The sequence below is a fragment of the Microtus ochrogaster genome, linkage group LG1 (genome assembly GCF_000317375.1).
Source record: "Microtus ochrogaster isolate Prairie Vole_2 linkage group LG1, MicOch1.0, whole genome shotgun sequence".
NCBI classification, from domain to species: domain Eukaryota; kingdom Metazoa; phylum Chordata; class Mammalia; order Rodentia; family Cricetidae; genus Microtus; species Microtus ochrogaster.
In genome coordinates this window covers 23,834,302-23,853,018 of record NC_022027.1, presented here as the reverse complement: position 1 = coordinate 23,853,018, position 18,717 = coordinate 23,834,302, and the positions used below count along the sequence as shown (strand labels likewise).

Here is an 18,717-nt window from a genome sequence, read left to right as displayed (position 1 = left end):
AAACTCATGGAGCGTGCAAGGACAATGTGCACTGACTGGTCTTTGGAGTCGAAGGAGCTTGAGGTACAGGATTAATGCTCCCCCACAATGTAGGTGGACACTGGAATAGGAGCAAGGGAAAATATGTTTGTTGCCAAAGAGTCTTTGGTTCTTGAAAATGATTTTTATATGCTCTTTAGTAACAGAGCAGCTTTCTGCTCAAGAAAAACTTTGTCTTGTCTGATGATGAACACACCCCACAAGACCATGTGTGCCGTGCGTTATTTCCCCCAATTGCAGCAACTCTTTGGATATAGTGCCAACTTCTTCCTTAGAATGTAGCTGTATATTTTTCTGTTTAAAGTAAAAGGAAATACACCTTGAGTTTTCCATGCATCCACATTACTATAGACATGGAATATTGCTAAATTAGGCTTTGCTTACACTGCTCTAAGAGAAACCACATCATCAACAAGGCAGGAAAGAGGCCTTGCTTACGGAGAAGCCTTGTCAGTCACAGTGAGTTCACTAAGAGAAACAACTGAGAGCTATGCCCAACCCTTAAGTATCTGCGAACCAAATCTCCTGAAATAAAGAAGTACTATTGTCCGTGTTAAGTGTGTTTGGCTTTTGTTTGATAAAAATTACTGCATATTTCTTGAGTCAGAAGGCTTCTTTCCACAAACTACCCAGAGTTCGCTTCCCATTTGCCTCTCAAAGAACTCATCCTACCTTAAAAGTCTTCAGAACCTCTTGAGAGGCTTTGGGCTGGGTGTAAGGCTTGGGCATCAGCATAGGCACCGCACTGGGAGGGATGGATTTGCTTGGAGACCCACTGCCGCCTGCTGCGCTGGTCTCTGGGACACTGGTGCGAGCAATGGTGGCTTCAACTGTGGCAGTGAACTTGGGTGGAGGCAGTGATTGCTGCCTCAGGTATTTCATGGGGCTGGGGTCATTCGGGACGGAAGATAGGTTTGGCTCTGTTGAATGGCTTCTTTCCAGGATTTTTGGCATCTCCAAGCGTTCAAGCACGGCCTCACTGATGGTGAACCTCTCGATGTACTGCTGGAGGATCCCTTCGGCCTCCTCCTGTGACCGTGCATTCTTATAGGCCTCGTGCAGCTCCCTCTCTCTCCGCTCTCTGCAGGATGGGACAGGGGAAGAAGAGCAATGAACATCTGGGAAAGTTGCAAAGATTCCCACCATGGCAGAGTAAAACCAAACTAGAAATACTAGCGTTGGAGCTTTTGGGATAGCAAAGGCTATTCTTATTAAACGCGTAACTAGATACTCTGACACCCTAACAGCAGAGAGACCCACTTTTCTTGCACAATCTCCCTGTAGGTCTTGATGCTTTTCCTTCGTTCACTTGTCCCGTCTTCTCCGGACATCAACTTCTCCATTTTTTTCCTTTCTTCCTCTTTCTTGATTAAGTCCTGAGAAGCACTTCTTCTACGGCTCTTCCAGCGAGCCAGGTCCTAGGGGGAGAGAGAGAGATGCCATGTTCAGAATTCCCTTTCAGTGACTCACAGACCTGTCAGCACTGAGACACTACACCGGGATACTTCCCCAGAGTCCCATGAAGGTCTGGTTGGAACAAGGATGCCTGGAAGTCCGGGAAAGGAACAGGAAGTGTGCTCACCATCACTAACAGAGCAGCGATTTACTGAAACACTGGGGTGTGATAAACACAATCATACCTTACGTTGCTTGGCAAATTTGAGAGAACTGTCTTACAAGGTAATAATCACATTGGGCTATCTGTATTGGGAATAGATACCCTGGCAACAGAATGGTAGGGACTCGTGTACAGTTTTCTACCTGCTGGCAGGAAGGGCTGAAAAATGTGGCTCTGGAGATGAGTCTTACAGATCCACCTATTTCTATATGTGTGAATTCCTCTTGTCCTCAGGAGTGGCCGAGACCTGTCCTAGAGGTGCTTCCAGCAAAATGGCGAGGCTGCTGGGTCCCTGAGGGAAACAGCCTGGCTCTATCTTGCTCAGGCACTGCCTGTGTTTCCTCGCCTCTCTGAAGGCTTTGCATCTTCCCTACAATGGGGGTGGTTATTCCAACTCTGCTCATAAGCCCTGGGGTTCGATGTGACGTCATACTTAGGTGTTAGACACATAGACATATTGTCATTACACTGTGCCAACTTGGAGAAATTAACTTTTTGACTAATGGTGGAGTCAGGTTTGCAACAGTGACCTACCTGCTCTGTGAGAAGCAAATACAATGATCCCCTCTCCTTCCTGCTGAAGCTCCTGGCTCTTGGCACACCACTTCTAAGCTCTCGCCAGCCTCTGGCACCTTCTTTCCCTGGTTTGAGTCTTGCTTCTCTACTCACTAGCTATGGAACTTCGGTGGTGACTTAGCTGGGCTGGGATTACATCTGTGGGTGCTGGGAGCTAACCATTTTTAGCACACTGAGCTACTAAACGGTTGGATGAATTACCCAGAGCAAAGCATTTAGAACAGTGCCTGCTACTGGTACAATAAACGCTGACAGTTGCAGTCATCGTAATCGTCCATCAGTCTTAAATACGGAATACTAAAAGGCATTATCCTAGTCGCCTGCCTCTCACCCTTTCTCTTTGTGACCAAGCTTTGGTCCAGAGTACCTGCTGATACATACACACCAGGGCCAGTTCCTCCTCTCTCCGCATTCCTACAGACCCCTCCTTTAATCCCTGGCAAGGAGGTCTCTGTCTGCAAGGCTCGGGTGGCCCTCCCCAGCAGGGCTTTGAAGTCTACACTCCCAGCCCGGTAGTCGGCTGAGTCCCTCCCCAACTACCCGCGGCTTTGGCCCGAACTCACATCTTGCCATTTGTCGTCCTCTTCCCTCAGCTGGTTATTTATCAGCTGCAGCTGCTCCTGGCGGGCCCTGCTGTGCGGCAGCACCGCTGCCTCCTCCTCACACCGCATGTCAAACATACTCGTGCTCCTGATGTGGAGAGAGCAAAAACAAAAAGGAAGCTGGATGAGCGCGGGCGGCAGGCTCCTGTCGCTGCTGCGCATCGCCGCCTGGGGGCGCTACCGGGCTGAGAGCAGCCTCTTCACTTCGCAGCGGGAAGCAGCCACCAGCAGCACAGCCTAGAGGGGATGTCTTTGTCCTCATTGATGGCCCTGAACTGGGCAGCTGTCTAAAAAACCTTCTTAAAAGGTGCCAAAAAGGGGATGATAGGAGAAAGCATCTGAAGGCCCGCACTCTTCTCATTTAAAGGTATAAAATTTAGGGAGAATTTGTGGGTACAGGCACATTTCATCACTAAATTCCATTGCAGCAGAACTTCACTACACTTCGAGGTGAAAAGAGATGGCTTGCCTGACTGATCTACATGCTCATAGACAATTCTTCACTTTCAAAAATAAAAGGATAGGGCCTCAAGATTAAGACACCCACTGTTGCATATTTAAATTGATGCTGGCATGTTGTGGTTATTTCTTTTTCTTTTCTATACAATTACGTAATTGATAGTACATCTTGGAATCAAGAAAATAAGGCATTTTGTAATACGAGGACGGGATAAAAATATAAAGCAGGGTACACTTTGCACCCTAATGTGTTCACAATCACTTTGGTTTATTTTTGCCAGGATATTTTAAATTTACTTTCGAAGGGAAAGGGCAGGCAATGAAGACAAGCAAACCTTTTGGTTGTGCATGCTGTTGATAGACTCTGTCGGCAATTTACTAAGACCACAGACCTCAACGGACCTGTGAAGAGCAAGCATTGGAGCAGCAGGAGAACACGGAAGTAGAGACCAAAGCAAAACCCTCCTCCCCGCGCCCCTTAAAGAAATGATAAGCTCTTAAAACCAAAAGGATAGCATGGACTGCATCCACAAGAGGTCATGGAGAAACCTTCCAAGCCCCCTAGCTGTAGAAGATGGTGGTAATCGATTTTTAAAGCCAGTTTAACGTCCAGAAAAAAACAAGGAAGCCATGCGCTCGGCAACTGATTCCAGACACCTTCAGAGACACAAAGGGCAGCAGCACCGTGGGGTGAATCTGCATGGACGGCCGGGTTCCTCGACCCTTTCTCCGGCTGCTGGACATCTGAAATCTAACCCGAGACCTCGAACTCAAAGACTATCTTCTCCAGAGTGTTCTGGGACGCCACTGCAGAGACTTGTTTTTGAATCTGAGGGGTCTTCTGTCAGTCCAGGGGTGACTTAGCACAGTGGGAAGCTGCTGTGGCCAGCTCTGCCAGGAGTGCTGGCTTCCAAAGCTGGGCCTTGCAGGAAAAAACAAAACTTCCCCTCAAAGGGGAAGGGGCTGGGATCTTTTTTAATCTCTTTACCCTATTTATTAGCATTAAAAAAGGCTCAGGAATTTACAGGATTGAGTAGAATGTTGTTGTTGTTGTTGTTTTAACTTTAAGATAAAAATTCACAACCAGGCAGTGACGGCACACATCTTAATCCCAGCACTTGGGAGGCAGAGGCAGGCGGATCTCTGTGAGTTCAACACCAGCCTGCTCTACAAGTGCTAGTTCCAAGAGAGGCACCAAAAAAAAAAAAAATCACATAAGTAGGCCTTCTAGAAATAAACGGAAACTCATACACTTTATAGTAAAGTGGGGGGGGGGGGAATTTTACCTTTAAACTATCCAATCCAGTCAGTTATTTTAAAGGCAAATTCCAGTTTCTACTAAAGCCCTTGGGTGTATCTCTGAGCTGAGTACCTTACACACCACGCAGCCAACAGGTTGGGGAGAAAGAGGCGGCCTGTGAGCTCTAAAGGACAGAATTCTGGGTTGGTCATAGTAGGCGGCTAGGCAGAAGCCTCTGCAGGGGTGGGAAGCAAGCAGTTGGCTTCTCCAAGGTGTGGGATTCAGCCACTCACTAGCTGTTCATGGAGGGACTGAGAGGCTTCCACAGCTGCCTTCCTCAGCCTTGATTTATGAGGCTCTGACTCATCTCAGCCCAAGGGTGGCCAAAGGCCAGATAATTAAGTGAAACTCTTGCTTGCCCTCTCCTATAGCAGGAAGTACTATCCCTGCCTCCCCTCCCCCCCCCGTGTGTGTGTGTGTGTGTGTGTGTGTGTGTGTGTTTAAAGAAATACCAACAACTTGCTAAAAAAGAAAACAGCAAAATTGTAACATTTTGTCATTTATTTTTTTTTAAAAAAAAGGAACTGAAAAAGTTGAAAATTGACAATACAGAAAATGGGCTGAGTCACTACTTAGAAAGCGTTCTTCAGTTCAGAGGTTGAACTTCACATCTGAATGAAGAGGTGTGGGTCTGGGTATGGAGCGGGACGAGATGGGGTGAGGAGCCCCGGGGAAACCCAGCCTCCTGAATATTGTGGCTGGGACTGCACCTGCCCTCAGCACCAACGCTCATGTCCTGGCTCTTGGGATGCAGGTTGGCTGCTGGCTGTAGAGCCCAAGACTCAGTTGGGAGCAAGCTAACATTTCTGAGGATTTACCCTTCCTCTAGTGGCACCTGGAAATGGTTTCTGAGGCAAGTCTGAGATGAGAAAATTCAGAATCAAAGGCCTCATGGCGCTCCCAAGAGGCAAGCTCCTCTGGCGGAGGCATGCTGAGAGAAGAAATGTGTACGGCTGAGGAGAACCCGGAGAAGGTGAAGCTAAACTTCTTCACCTCTACAGAGATGTTCTCGACTGGCCGGAAGGTACAGATTTCGCTATCTCTATGGTAGGGTCGACCCTGACTCATGTTTTATCAGGACATTGTCTTTTGATTGGGCTGGATCTTAAGAATGCGTCAATTAGTAATAAGTGTAGTTTATGGCTTTAAAGGGTTTGGAAAAGGGAACGGGAAGATCAGTATACATCTCTATTTTAAAAATGAACTGCTCTTAGCATCACCTTTTGGTTTTGTTCCCCCGCATGGCTTCATGGCAACCATGTCTGCTCTAAGCAGTTAATTTGGTTAATATTCTCTAATCAAACCTCTGGACAAGAAGGCCCTTGACCTCTTCCTGGTCCACAGGGACAGTTTTTATAAACACCGGAGAAGGGAGCCCTGAGCCCCGTCCCTTTAAACAGTCGCTAAGTTTCTCAGAGGCAGGAGTGGGGAAGATCTAGAGCCCTCTGAGCGTAGCTTCTGTCCCTTCCCCTTTTAGGTTTTCCCAAGATCTACTTTGGGCACACTGTAGCCTGCTTGGCCAGGGTGAAGATTAACTCCACTCTGTCACAATGTTGCTGTCCGCCCTGTCAGAGGAGTATATCATCTGTCAATCTCCCGCCCTCCTCCTGTCAGGGATCTTAAATGTTGCCACTGCGGGTTCAGGCCTCAGTTTTACAGACTGCCTCACTCCGGGCAGTCAGTCAAGCACGGACTGAATTTCATTTTGGAGGCAAGAAGGGTCTGTCTCCCAGATAACCAAACAGTTCTAGATTGCCCATCAGAACTTGGGGATGGAACAGGAATGGCTAGGGCTAAGAGCCTAACCTAGGCTGATATCTTCAACACAAACAGGAAAAGCATGATGCGAAACATTGTTTAAAGTCCCCCTCTGCTTAACTACCATTATTGTGTCATGGGTGGAAATGACATCTGTAACTTCTACTCCCCGGCTTAAACTCCTTTCTATGACGTGGATCTTGGCCAAGGAGAACAGGGAAAGCTCATCCTTCCGGGGATGGCCTTGTCTCTGTCAGGACACACACACCTTTGTTGTTGATATGTTGGTATGAAATATTAAATCCTGATCGTTAAAGGACCAATTACTCAGACCTGAGAAGAATATTATTCTAGAAAACTCTGTATATCTGGTGCAGAATGATCTGCTTACAGGAAATCCATTGTTGGGACAGAATTTATAAGGTCACAGATGGGACAGTTAAGATTCTTCTCAAACTGGGTATGTGAGGTGCTGAGTGGGAGGAAAAGCAAGTGGCAGGGAGAAACCCAGGTCCTGTTTTATACTCTTGACCCCTGGCTATGCTGGGGAACTTGAACAAAACCCCAATGTTTGGGTCTTAAGCATCGCACAGTTCCTATGACTCCAACCTGGTAGGAACTTGGGCTTCTGAATCTATAATTAGTGGTTAGGATTTATTTTCTTAGTTTTGGGGGAAAAAAAATGTGACCGTAGGAATGACTACTTCATTGTTTATGCTAAGCCCCAGCGCATTAGGAGTTAAACTGCAAAACTCAAGACAGCCCTTTCCTAATCCCAATAGTCCCAGGACTTCCTAGTTGAGGAAGGGCACCAAAGTTCAGCTCATGAGAGCAGCATGAGCATGCTGAGCTATGAAAAACGAGAAGAAAGCTGAAGCACCGACTGGACATTAGCATCATGCTTAAGTTGCCTTCTCACTCCTCTTCCCTGCACAGAACACATTCTGCCTCGTGGCCCCACGTGCTCTGTTGGGGCCTGGGCTCACTTTGCAGCTCGCTGCAGCATCCAGGGCATGCCAATTAGTGGTAAGTACTGGAAGCATGCAGTTTAGGCTAGCGATTAATGTAATCCCTACGGATGCGATGCCACTTACTCTGCGTCATCCGACACAGGAGTTCTCGGGCCGTATCTACAAGATCAAATAAAAAAGTTAGAGGATTGGCAGGGAGTGGATGATGCGACCAACCTGAAAAACAAAAAACATCGACCCACGTATACAAAACCTCTTTCGCTGAGCATGCTGAAAGAGAAAGGTCATTACGCAATTAGCAATATTCATTAGCTACTGAAAAAGTCAAGGCTTGACGTTTCCAAAGAGTATAGAATTTGTGTTAAGACCCAGAAGAGAAATCAAATAATCCCATGCTGCCCACAAAGAAAAACTCTGTCCAATGTAAACACAAAGTGTTTTAGGTGGAAGCCATGGCGCTTGGGCAAAGCAGCTTAAAACACACACATACACACATACACACACACACATACACACACACACACACACACACACACACACACACACACCAGCTGCTTGCAGACTGCCCAGGTCTCTGTGCTGGTGGTGATGGACTATAACAGACACACACCACACACCACCCCACTCAGCCGACCTGATGTGTTGACGCATCAGCACAGACAACATCAAAGACTATTCTACAGTTTCCTAAGAGTGAAGCAGAACTTCAGTCAAAACCCCGATCAGTACCTCTCCTCTGCAGCTGACAGAAACCACAGTTCCTAGAAAACAGATAATCATAATGGAAACCAGACCGAGGCTAACCCACAACTGGGAAGAGCAAAGGTTTTCCTAAACTTTTCTATTCTTCTGATAATTTGGGTTTATAAAGCTGTATCCTCTGTGATCTGTTAGGTTTAAATGTATCTACTCAGCGGAATGGACGCGGACTTCAAAAAGGGAACATCGCCATAAGGAAGCACACTTCTGAAACAACAGCTCCAGAAAAGTGTCCCTTCAGCAAGGATGAGAGTCCTTTTCTGCCCCTGACAGGCTACTCACTTCGGCATTCTGAATGTGGAAAAAGAACTGCAACTGTATGGTGTATCTATCCTGCTTCTAGCTTCCCAGAAATCATACCTCAATTCCAGCAAAACATTACCTCGTTTCACGATTAATAGCCTATCAGGGTTTCGTCTTATAACTTTGGAGAAATTACCCTACAATGCGCGCGCACGCGCGCGCGCGCGCGCGCACACACACACACACACACATTTCTTCAACGTTTATCATTCTAGAACATTTTAATTTATTGACAATTATTATTTTGTCCACAGGGAAGACAACCCGTATGTGGGTAAAACTCCAGATTTCTGTTGGAATGGCTACAAGCGAGCCAAGGAAAGGGCTGTGAGACGCCGCTTCTGCTGACGGAAGGCTCATCCTCTTCTTCAGGGGCACTTCCAGGAGGTGCTGGTTGAAGTAAGAGTCTGTGTGCCCCAAATGTCACAACCGCAAAGCAAGTGGTGAGGGATCCCTCCCCACCAACATGAGAAGAACCCATCCTGAAGCCTGGGGACCTGGTTTCCAATTGGTAAAAGGTCTGTTAAAATACACACATCCAAACGTGGAGCTTGCTAAACTGTCTTTAAAAGACAAGTTGCTCTTTAAGCATGATTAATGGAGAAATAACTGACTAGCAGTTGGTTTCATATCACTATTTGGAAGTCTAATTACCATCTGACCCAAGTACAGCAAAAGGCAGACAGTGAATGTGTGCACACACAGCCTCATCCTAGCTAAGACTTCTACAGCGTTAGCTTTGGGATGTACCGGAATTTCAACTGTTTCTTCACAGAACAATTAACAGCATTCTGGACAGCTCTGCAGATAAACAGATGCCTACCAAATCCTGTCTCACTATGCAAGAAGTTGCCTGATTGTCTTCCCTCCTCAGTGGCCAGAGGAGACCCTTGAGGGGTATTTTGGACACCTGAAGATCACCTACCTTGCTTTATATGGATCTAAGGAATTTCCCCTGGCCAACTCCTTAGTGTTAAAAGGGCACAGATGTAGGTAAAACTGCCTTTGGGTAAGGGGAAGATAATTAGCACTTGGACTGTAAGGGGCTTATCAAACAGCTCCTTCCCCCATAAGGAAATTCTTAAATGCAAAGCAGCAGAGCCAGTAGGCTGCATGATACGGAACTGACAGCTGAGAGCCTTGGAATGAGCCACCTACCAAAAGAGTCCATTAACGAAGCCCCAGTCCAGGGCAGGGCTGTCTGCAGGGGTAACAGAAACAAGCCATATACTGACTGATCATGTTTTTACCACTCCTGGCACTAACAAAGCTGCCCAGAATCCCACAATTATCCAGTGTGAGACCCCTGTACTCCAAACTGACTTGAAGTGAGACAAACTGACTTGAAATGAGAGCTGACCACGGTTCCCCCTCTCACCTAGGATGAGGACTCAGAGTCAGGTTTCGCACATAGTAATACTCAGTAAACCTTTGTTAAAAGGAAGCATGAATTGTCAGAGTGTGGGCTGGCTCAATCAAGAAGCACATCAAGGGCCGGGAGGTGGCTCAGCAGGTAGAGGGGCTTGTCACCAAGCCTGATGACATGAGGGCTTTATTTATTTATTTATTTATTTATTTTTTAAACTCATATGGTAGAAGATCCAGCTCCTACAGGCTGTTCTTTGACCCTACTGGCATGAAGCTAGAAAACATCATTTTGAGTGAGGTAACCCAGATACAGAAAGACAATTATCACATGTACTCACTCATAGGTGGTTTTTAAACATAAAGCAAAGAAAACCAGCCCACAGATCACAATCCCAGAGAACCTAGACAACAATGAGGACACGCAGAGAGACATACATAGATCTAATCTACATGGGAAGTAGAAAAAAAGACAAGATCTCCTGAGTAAATTGGGAGCATGGGAACCTTGGGAGAGGGTTGAAGGGGAGGGGAGAGATAGGAAGGGGAGCAGAGAAAATGTAGAGCTCAATAAAAATAAGAAAGGAAGGAAGGAAGGAAGGAAGGAAGGAAGGAAGGAAGGAAGGAAGGAAGGAAGGAAGGGAGCAATAGAATTCCTGCCACCAGATGGCAGTGAGGTTGGCTAATGTTGAAAACATTTCAAGTGTTATAAATGTTCGTCTTCTTTGGCCTGAAATCTATAAAATCAAGTAGGTTATAAAGAAGTCTGACCCTTCTGCCAAAGTCTCCTCTGTGATCCAGGAAGAAACAAGTTTTTCACTATCTGCCCACAAGATGAAGATAAAAAAGGAAGGTTAATGGGTAAACTCATTATTTAGCTACTCTTTCTTCACGCCTGCTTACATTCAAAAGAGAGGAACACTCGGGACCGACTGGGCCGGTGTCAATCACTCCATTGCCTCTAGCAGAAGCAGGTAAGCAGCATCGATGCACCAGGATGCATTAGTCATACACTCAAAGCATATGCCAAGGCCCTGATTGGAGAAAGAAAGTCCCAAGGGCACAGAAGAATGTGACCTCTGATTGCTCATTCCTGGGTACACCCTCGGCAGAGTCCTCACTTCCTGCTGCTCTTTTCTGGGTACACCCTTGGCAGATTCCTATAGTTCCTGTTACTGTGCACAAGGAACTGGACTGGTTTGTATCTAAGATGCTAAGGAGCACCCCAGTTCTCCTGGTCATCATGGTGTCTTTTCAGGAATCAGCCATCTTGTTCTGGCCTTTCAGTCCACAGTCACTCCAGGAAGGAGCTGTTTTCTTTTCCCAACTCTGCTTTGGTTCCCAACAGCTCCCACTCGGAGGCCAGAGGACATGCTTTAGGGCAACATTTGGTCCAGCCAGTTAGAGCCCATTTACTGCTAAAGGAATTCAACAGCGTCACTCACTGACAGTAATCAAGACACAAGTGCATGGAGATGGAGCAGCTGCATAGGAAATCCCCCTTTTCTTTCAGTGAGGCCCCTGTCACCCAGCTGGGACTTGGAAAAGGTTCCCATTCTACTCTTCACAATTGTCGAGGAGGGAATCAAGCCAGTCCCCAGCCACATGCAAAGGCTAAAATCTCCATCCAGAAGCAGAACTCCAATCCTAGTATAGATAGGCACATCCCTTCAAGTGACTTTACTCCCTACTGACTCAGTCACCAAGGGCACACAGGGATGCTCAGCTCTTATCTAGGCACACACCAGCCAGGCACAGCCGAGGCAGCAGCACAGATAACGCAGGCAGGAGGCTCACAGCGGTCCGCTGCGTTCGTCCGGTCTTTTCCCTCTTGGCAGCATCTCAGGTTCTTTTTGAATAACTTCTTCATTCTGTTCTCTGCCATCCTGTGGCAGCTGTGTGGGTGTAACTAGAGCCAAAGAGCACAGTTTGGTTATGGAAAAAAAGCTTCCCTCAAAGCCTGCTCGCCTGTCCTCATCACCTCTGGGAAGCGGGACATGCTGGACCTCACCTTCCTCTGTCTCTGGGTTGTCGCTTGAAATGCAGACCTGCTCTTCCTGAGACTCCGGCACTGGTGCCAGCCAAGGGACCTTTTGCAGACAGTCCTCTGTGCCATAACGCACTAACCTAGCGTTTACCAATAGCATGCGACAGGAGGCAAAAGGAAGAGGGTTATGAAGACTGAGAGAGATCCTCAGCGGTTATTCCACGGGCCAGTTAGTAAAGGTGACGCAGTCAGATTTAGATGGTAGCATGTGCGTCCTCCAAAGGCCTAAAACACACTGAGGGTGCCTGGTGTGGCCAGCTCACTGCGGGACTGTTAGATGGCCCATGTGCCCGAGGACTCAAGGCTGCCTTTCACATGTGGCCTCCTTCTCCCAGACACGGAAACCCTGAAGCCTCACCACGTGTTCCTAACACATTTGTATGTACAGCTTTCTCTCTTGAGAACTGCCAGTCTGCAGCTCAAGAGATGGCCCTACAGGTCATAGACCACCTCCCACCTCCTGTGGTCTCAAGGACAAGGCATTCAGAGAAATGCTGTTTTCTTCCCCTATGAAGGACCTGGAATGGCTCCTAGCAAGCAGGTGAGATGGAGGTTCTAGGAGAAGCAGGATAACTACAGATGTTCTACTTCTGCCTAAGAGACGGGAGACCAGAGGATAGGCCTGAAACCCCAGACCAGGGCTTCATGTGGCCTCTGGGGAAGGGTAGAGCGGAATCTTGTTCCAGTCATGATTTACTAGAGACTTTGGAAGCTTCGGGGAAGAGGGAGCCCCCTTTGAATGGGCCTACTTGGATGCCCAATACTGAGTTCATGATGGTCACAGGCACCTTGTAACTGTGGGCAGGAGAGGGGATGTTGTTACACTAGTCAGGTTTTATGTATTTAGAATACAGGCAAGGAGTGTCGTTATGATGGTCTACCTAATTCTTTCAAGTTGTTCAACTAATACAATGGCACTCAGTGGTTAAGCCAAAAGGGATGTCTGCAGAGATTACTGGCTCTCTTGGGTACTGACTGCCATGACAACAGACTGGAAATAAACACCCACCATTTACCCTCACACACATGATGGACACCTTCCCCAGTGATGGACACCAATACTGCTTTTCTGCTGGTCTGTGGTAGAGTCTACCAAAGTTATGTCATCCCTACAGGTTCGTGTAACGCAGCTCATCAAACTCTTGGCACTTAGTTTGCTGGTTGGTTGGTTTTGTTTCATCTAATTTTGTTTTGCTTTGGTGTTGGGATCTAGCACACGCTAAGCAAACGCCCAACCCCAGAGCTCTGTCACCAGAGCAGACAACTTTAAAAAGCAGCATTTGGCTCCCATGCAGACCTCCTTACACAGGAGGAAAAGAAATACCTGCAGCCATTCTGTGGACTAAGCATTCGGTCATCCTTTAAGCCAAAAGGAGCAGCAGGAGGAGGCGACACAGAGGGAGTCTGGCTTTGGCTGCTGTGGCCGACAAGCTTTGCATCGTCCCTAGGCCCCGCCTTGCCAATGCTGAGCCGCTTCCAAGTTTGTTGGTCTATTTCTGTCACTGGCCCAAAGTGCACAAACTTTTGCCTGGGGCTGGAGGCTTTCTTATAGGCCCTTGCTTTACGGCTGGCAAAGTCATCTCGGATGGCAGTCTCTGCGTTGATTTCCGGTGAGGGGTCAGGAGTACAGGTGTTCTGAGCATCTCCATCCCTGGTCAGAACCAGAAATCAGTTCCAGGGGATTCCAAAGCAAGGAAAAATGAAGATGAAGTTGAGAAGACAAAACCAGATACATGAAGCCTATTACCATGGCTGGAAAACCAGATACATGAAGCCTATTACCATGGCTGGGAAACAATGGCACCCCCATCAACCACTCAAATGAGGAGCTGATCACTGTTCTTGCCTTGGTAAATAGAGCTTTAAGATTCTAGTCCTCTCAAATCATTAATTCCAACACCAGAATTGATAGCATAAGAAAACTGTAGGCACAGTGCAATGGCTAGTTATTCAAAAATCAAGTTGAAATTCTTTACAGTAAGCAAGTTTAGGAGAATAAATAACCACTCTTAGGAAGTCAGCTGGATAAAGAGGACGTTTTCTGCAAACGTGGCTTTTAGTATTAACGTTCCCTCTCACGCAGAACGGGCTCACTTCCAGACGTTCTGTGTTGTGAGAGGCACTCTTGGCAGCCATCAAAATAGAAAATGAAACCTTGATAATTGCTCAATTCTCTGAATGGTAATTCCTACCATGATTGGGGGTAAAACCATGACACACCTCGTCTTTTCTGACACTTTCAATCTCTCCCATGTCTCCAGGTCAGCTTCTGTAATACTGGAGAGTTTGATGAAGCTCGGAGCCTCGCGATGTGGGGTTTGCCTGCCCTGGATTCTCCTCTGGGCCAGGTCGTCCTTCTGGAGATCTGGTGCCTTCCTGAAATTTGTTTCCACTGGTTCGCTTTCCTGAGTTCTCAGGACACAGGCCACTACTGGGTTCACTTCTTCTGGTTGGTTCTGGTCTCTGTTGATTTGATTCAGGCCCCCGCATCATTGGAAAAGCCAAGTTCGAGGAAGGGGAGCAGACAAACAGAATGTCAAGCATGGGAACTTAGGGGCTGAGGGCAGAGTGAATGGACAGGAACATCCTTTTCCTTCTCAAAAGCATGGGGTGACCAGAGCTGTGGGCACCATCACAGGATGGGACCTGGTGCCCTGCGCATGCTGGGCCAGGGCTCTATCCCTGAGTTATATCTGCAGCCCTCTTGCTACCCTTTAATATTGGAATGAGGCAGATTCTTTTCTTCCATCTGTGATGGTCTCTAGCTTGTCTAGGAAGGAGAGCCAGGGCTGGCTAAAAGACCGCTGAGGATGGTTAGGAGATTTCAGGTCGGCAGTAATGATGCCCAATTCCCACACTATTCAAGCCACCAGAATGAATCTGAATTTTCTGATAGACTCTCTCAGCCCTCTCAGAATGTTTTTTTATGGTGTCAGTAAGTGTCAGTAACGAGCTTGGCATGATCCAAACGCTAGGATCATCTTAGAGATAGCCGGAACATGGTTTGGATGTGAAACCCCCAATGGCCAGGGAGTACATTTAAGCTGATTCTGAACAGAAAGTTTCAACATTCAGCCTCACCTTTGTCCCATAGCAGTCTTGGCTGGCTTCTCTAAGCATGAAGAAGAGAGAGCACACACTCTCCTCTCTGGGTAGCAAATATTGACCTTTCTGATATTCTCAATTGTTCTACATAGTTAAATGCAGGTTGACAAATGTAATTTAAGCTAAAACTCCACCAACCATACATACACTTGGACAGCCTCTCTCACACTGTCTTCTGTGTGTGTACCAAGCAAAGTGATACCCATCCATCTGTAATCCTAGCATCTGGGAGACAGAGACAGGAGGGACGGGAGTTCAAGGCTAGCCTCCCTCGGCTTGCAAGTTCCAGGTCCAGCCTGGGCTACACAAAACCCTACGTCCAAAGGAAAGCAAAATACATAGAACAACAAACACCAGCTGTTTACCAAGTTCAATTGTTTTGCTGATATATTGGCTTTTAATTCAATGAAGTGCAAGAAAGATAATCATATTCTTAGTTCCACAGACTTCAACTCTCTAAAATGATGGGCAGAAAAATACTAAGATGTGAATTATGATTTTGCTATTAGGAAAACCCACAAGACGACACATTTTGCAGGGTGAAATTCTCTATGTCGATACCTTGACTGTTGTCACCTGTCTTGGTACAAAACTCACTAGTCAAATCCCACGTGGTGACATGCATACAGTGTTTTTAGTGCACCTGCATTCTGACTGTGACCTGTCACGTGAGGTCAGGTGTGGGGTTTTCCACTTGTGGTATGTCAGTCTTGAAACAGTTTTGGATTTGGGGCCATTTAAACTAAGATGACGGGAGAAAGACGAGACTAGAAAATTCACTTGAGAATGATTTCTGTACCCGTGGAAGTGTGTTATATGTCAGAGAAGAGGTGTATATGGTGTGTGTAGGTGTGTGTGTAAGCATATGTGATGTGCGTGTCCATGTGTGTGACTGCATTTGCTCATGTGCCGTGACACACATGTGGAGGTCAGTGGACATCCTCAGATGCTGAGCCTCCCCTTCTCCCTTTCTGAGACCCTCTCTTCTTTACTGCTCTATGCTAGGCTAGCTGCCTTGCAAGCTTTGACATCTCTCTTATCTCCATCTCCTGTTACCTGGGAGACAGGACTGCACCGGGATCCCAGACACTTGGGCTACTGCATCTGGGATTCTGTGTGGATGCCAGGAATCTGAACTCCAGTTATTAAACTTGCATGATAGACACTGTACCTACGGACACATCTATCTAGCCCCTGCTTTCATTCCGATGAGAAATATCCACCATTAATTTGTCCTAGCAATCTTGCCTGCGTGAGACAAAAGAACAAGCTTTGTTTTTCTCTTTCTGTCTAAAACGCTGCTAAGCCAAGGGACTAACAGGAAGGTCACAGCTGTTTTCTACCCCCTTTGAACGGAGTGGAGCATTCTGGAGCGTTGCTTGTTCTCTGAAGGGCAGCTGAACGTGTCTAGGTGGCTAGTGATGCGAACTTACAACACCAGGGGCTGAAGAGAGGGATGGGGACTGCGTATAGATCATCCACGCTTAGTTATGATCTTCTCATTTACACGCATACGGAATGCACACCTTTTATATTCTAGATTTTTCTTGTCTGATGGTCCCTTTGAGAGCCGCTTGCTGCCACTTGTCTCGCCCGCATCTTTTTTCCGGTAAGGTCCATACAGGAGCTGATGAAGCGGCACTATCGGCTTGCTTTGGTTCATCCTTGCCCTCCTTGCAGCAAAGTCGTCTTTCTCAAGGTCAGGCAGTCGACAGGCAGCTTCCTCTTCTGACTCTGAGTCTTTGCCATGCTGAGTCAGGAAAGGGTTTTCCTTCCGAAGGACGATATCCCGAGCAGCCTCTTTCTCATCACTCAATGGCTTTTGACTGACAGAGTAAAACCAAATGGAACTCCACATGTGACCAGATCAAAACACTGTTAACTCCCCAGCTCCGGGCAACTGCACTGCTATGGAACAGGCCTCTCAATGCTGTTAGTTGAATGGACATCACCTTAATATTTTAGTACCAAGTTGTAGCGCAGTTAGGAGAGGCTTGCAATCTTGAATTTGGCCAGATACACACACTAAAAGGTCATGTCATTTAGGGTCCCATGAGCATCCATAAAAACAAAATCCTAAATGGCTCGGAAAGTGACAACCCAAATTCTTTTTGTGAAATTGGGGGAAAGGTAGGGCACTCTCTGCTGACACTTCTCTTTATCAGCACATCGGCAGTGCACACAGTAGGCACTCAGTTTGGTTTGGGCTGACGGAACACAAGAAAGAGCCCAAGAAATGGCCTGGAAGAAAACTCATGAATGAAGCCACGTGTTAGAACACAGGACAAATGCCCACTATAAAGCCTAAGGGAGGTCTTTCTGCAACCAACTGAGCTGAACGGAGACACATGGGATAGATTAAAACCACTCAGAAGATGACATATAAGCTGATCAAGCCCCGCATCTCCCATCAGCACCTGCTCCCTCCCCTCCATTCCCTTGGCTCTTCACCTCCTAGGTCTGCTTCCTTTCTATTGGTGGATGTGCAGTACAGCAAGGGAAAGGCGGTCTGCCAAATTATTGCTACAGATGATTTCCATTTTCAAAGGCCTCTTAAAGCCAGAAGCTTTAAACTGCTAAAGGCAATCTGACAGTGACATTCCAGGCGGCAGGCCTCAGGACGTCTCCTAGGTTTTCGTTGTGTCCTGGGAGTGGTAGGCAAGACAGCAATTGTGCTTACGCCCGCATTTGAAGAAAATTCCCCCGCATTTGAAGAAAATTCCGTCCCTCCATGCATTTAAAAGGCCAGTTTCATTTTAAAGTCACAACGGGTTGGAACCTTTAGTCCCCCGCCATTTATTGCATCCTCCGTTCATAAAGACGACAAACAAATACAAAATGATCACGTTTCTACAAGAGCACACCGACTTAGTGTGGGCGTTTAGAAAGACGATTAAAAGCTCTTGAGCTGACGACATAGCAAAAAGAGCAAATCAAAATAATTTGATTTCTAAATAAAAAAAATGTACCTATTTTGTATGGGTTTTATGAGAGGTGATTTAAAGTTCCCGAATGGAGAACACAGCTTAGGGGCAGAGCACTTGCCTAGCAAGTACACAAGCTGAAGATCAATCAGTAGTACAGCTCCCCCAATCCCTCCCCACAAATGTGTTTAAGGTCGGGCAAGATGGCTCAGTGGGTGAAGAAGCATGCTGCCCAGTGTGACAACTCTCTGACTCCTGGAACCATGTAGCAGAAGAACAGATTGTTCTCTGACCCTCACATGTACCCTATAGCACACTAACATGAACACATAGACAGTAAAAAAATGTTCAAACATGTAAAGACTAAATTCTTCATCATCAAAGGACAAACTCATGTCAAGACTAAAGACAGGACCAACGAACCTGGCTAAGGGCAGAACCAGCTACCAGACACTCTACTCTGGTTGATCAGTTGGTCCACTGTTGTTTTGTACTGAATGAATAAAATGTGTTCCCTGGCCATGCTGAAGCACGCATGGGCAGCCCGTATATGGTGGTTCTGTTGAACTTGTCCATATTGGGTTTCATGGTCTAAGTTGATGAGGATGACTGCTCGGTCTCTTCCTCAAGAGGGCACCAGATCTCATTACAGATGGTTGTGAGCCACCATGTGGTTGCTGGGAACTGAACTCAGGACCTTCGGAAGAGCAGGCAGTGCTCTTCACTGCCGAGCCATCTGTTGCAAAGGAGGTCACTACCATGTAGCAACAGCAGATCTTTTGAGATTTGAAAAATCAAAATATGCTTGGTTATAGTCACAACACTTTTTTCACTATTAAGAAATTATTATCAGCCGGGTGGTGGTGGCGCACGCCTTTAATCCCAGCACTC

At 46.8% G+C, this 18,717-nt stretch overlaps 1 protein-coding gene across 13 annotated transcripts in view; it reads right to left on the bottom strand.

Annotated features, from left to right (window-relative positions):
* The window catches only part of Limch1 (LIM and calponin homology domains 1), a 160,497-nt gene that overhangs the window by 47,782 nt on the left and 93,998 nt on the right, over positions 1-18,717 (bottom strand). For 9 of the 13 annotated variants that reach the window (XM_026785333.1, XM_013350793.2, XM_013350794.2 and 6 more), the window contains 4 exons: positions 7,447-7,482; positions 2,797-2,923; positions 1,300-1,457; positions 712-1,120 (listed from right to left, as the gene is read on the bottom strand). In XM_026785333.1, the coding sequence (XP_026641134.1) occupies positions 712-1,120; positions 1,300-1,457; positions 2,797-2,923; positions 7,447-7,482 (730 nt within the window). The remainder of the gene's footprint in view (positions 1-711; positions 1,121-1,299; positions 1,458-2,796; positions 2,924-7,446; positions 7,483-18,717) is intronic. The other 4 variants (XM_026785334.1, XM_026785335.1, XM_013350795.2 and 1 more) reach the window with 1 other exon arrangement.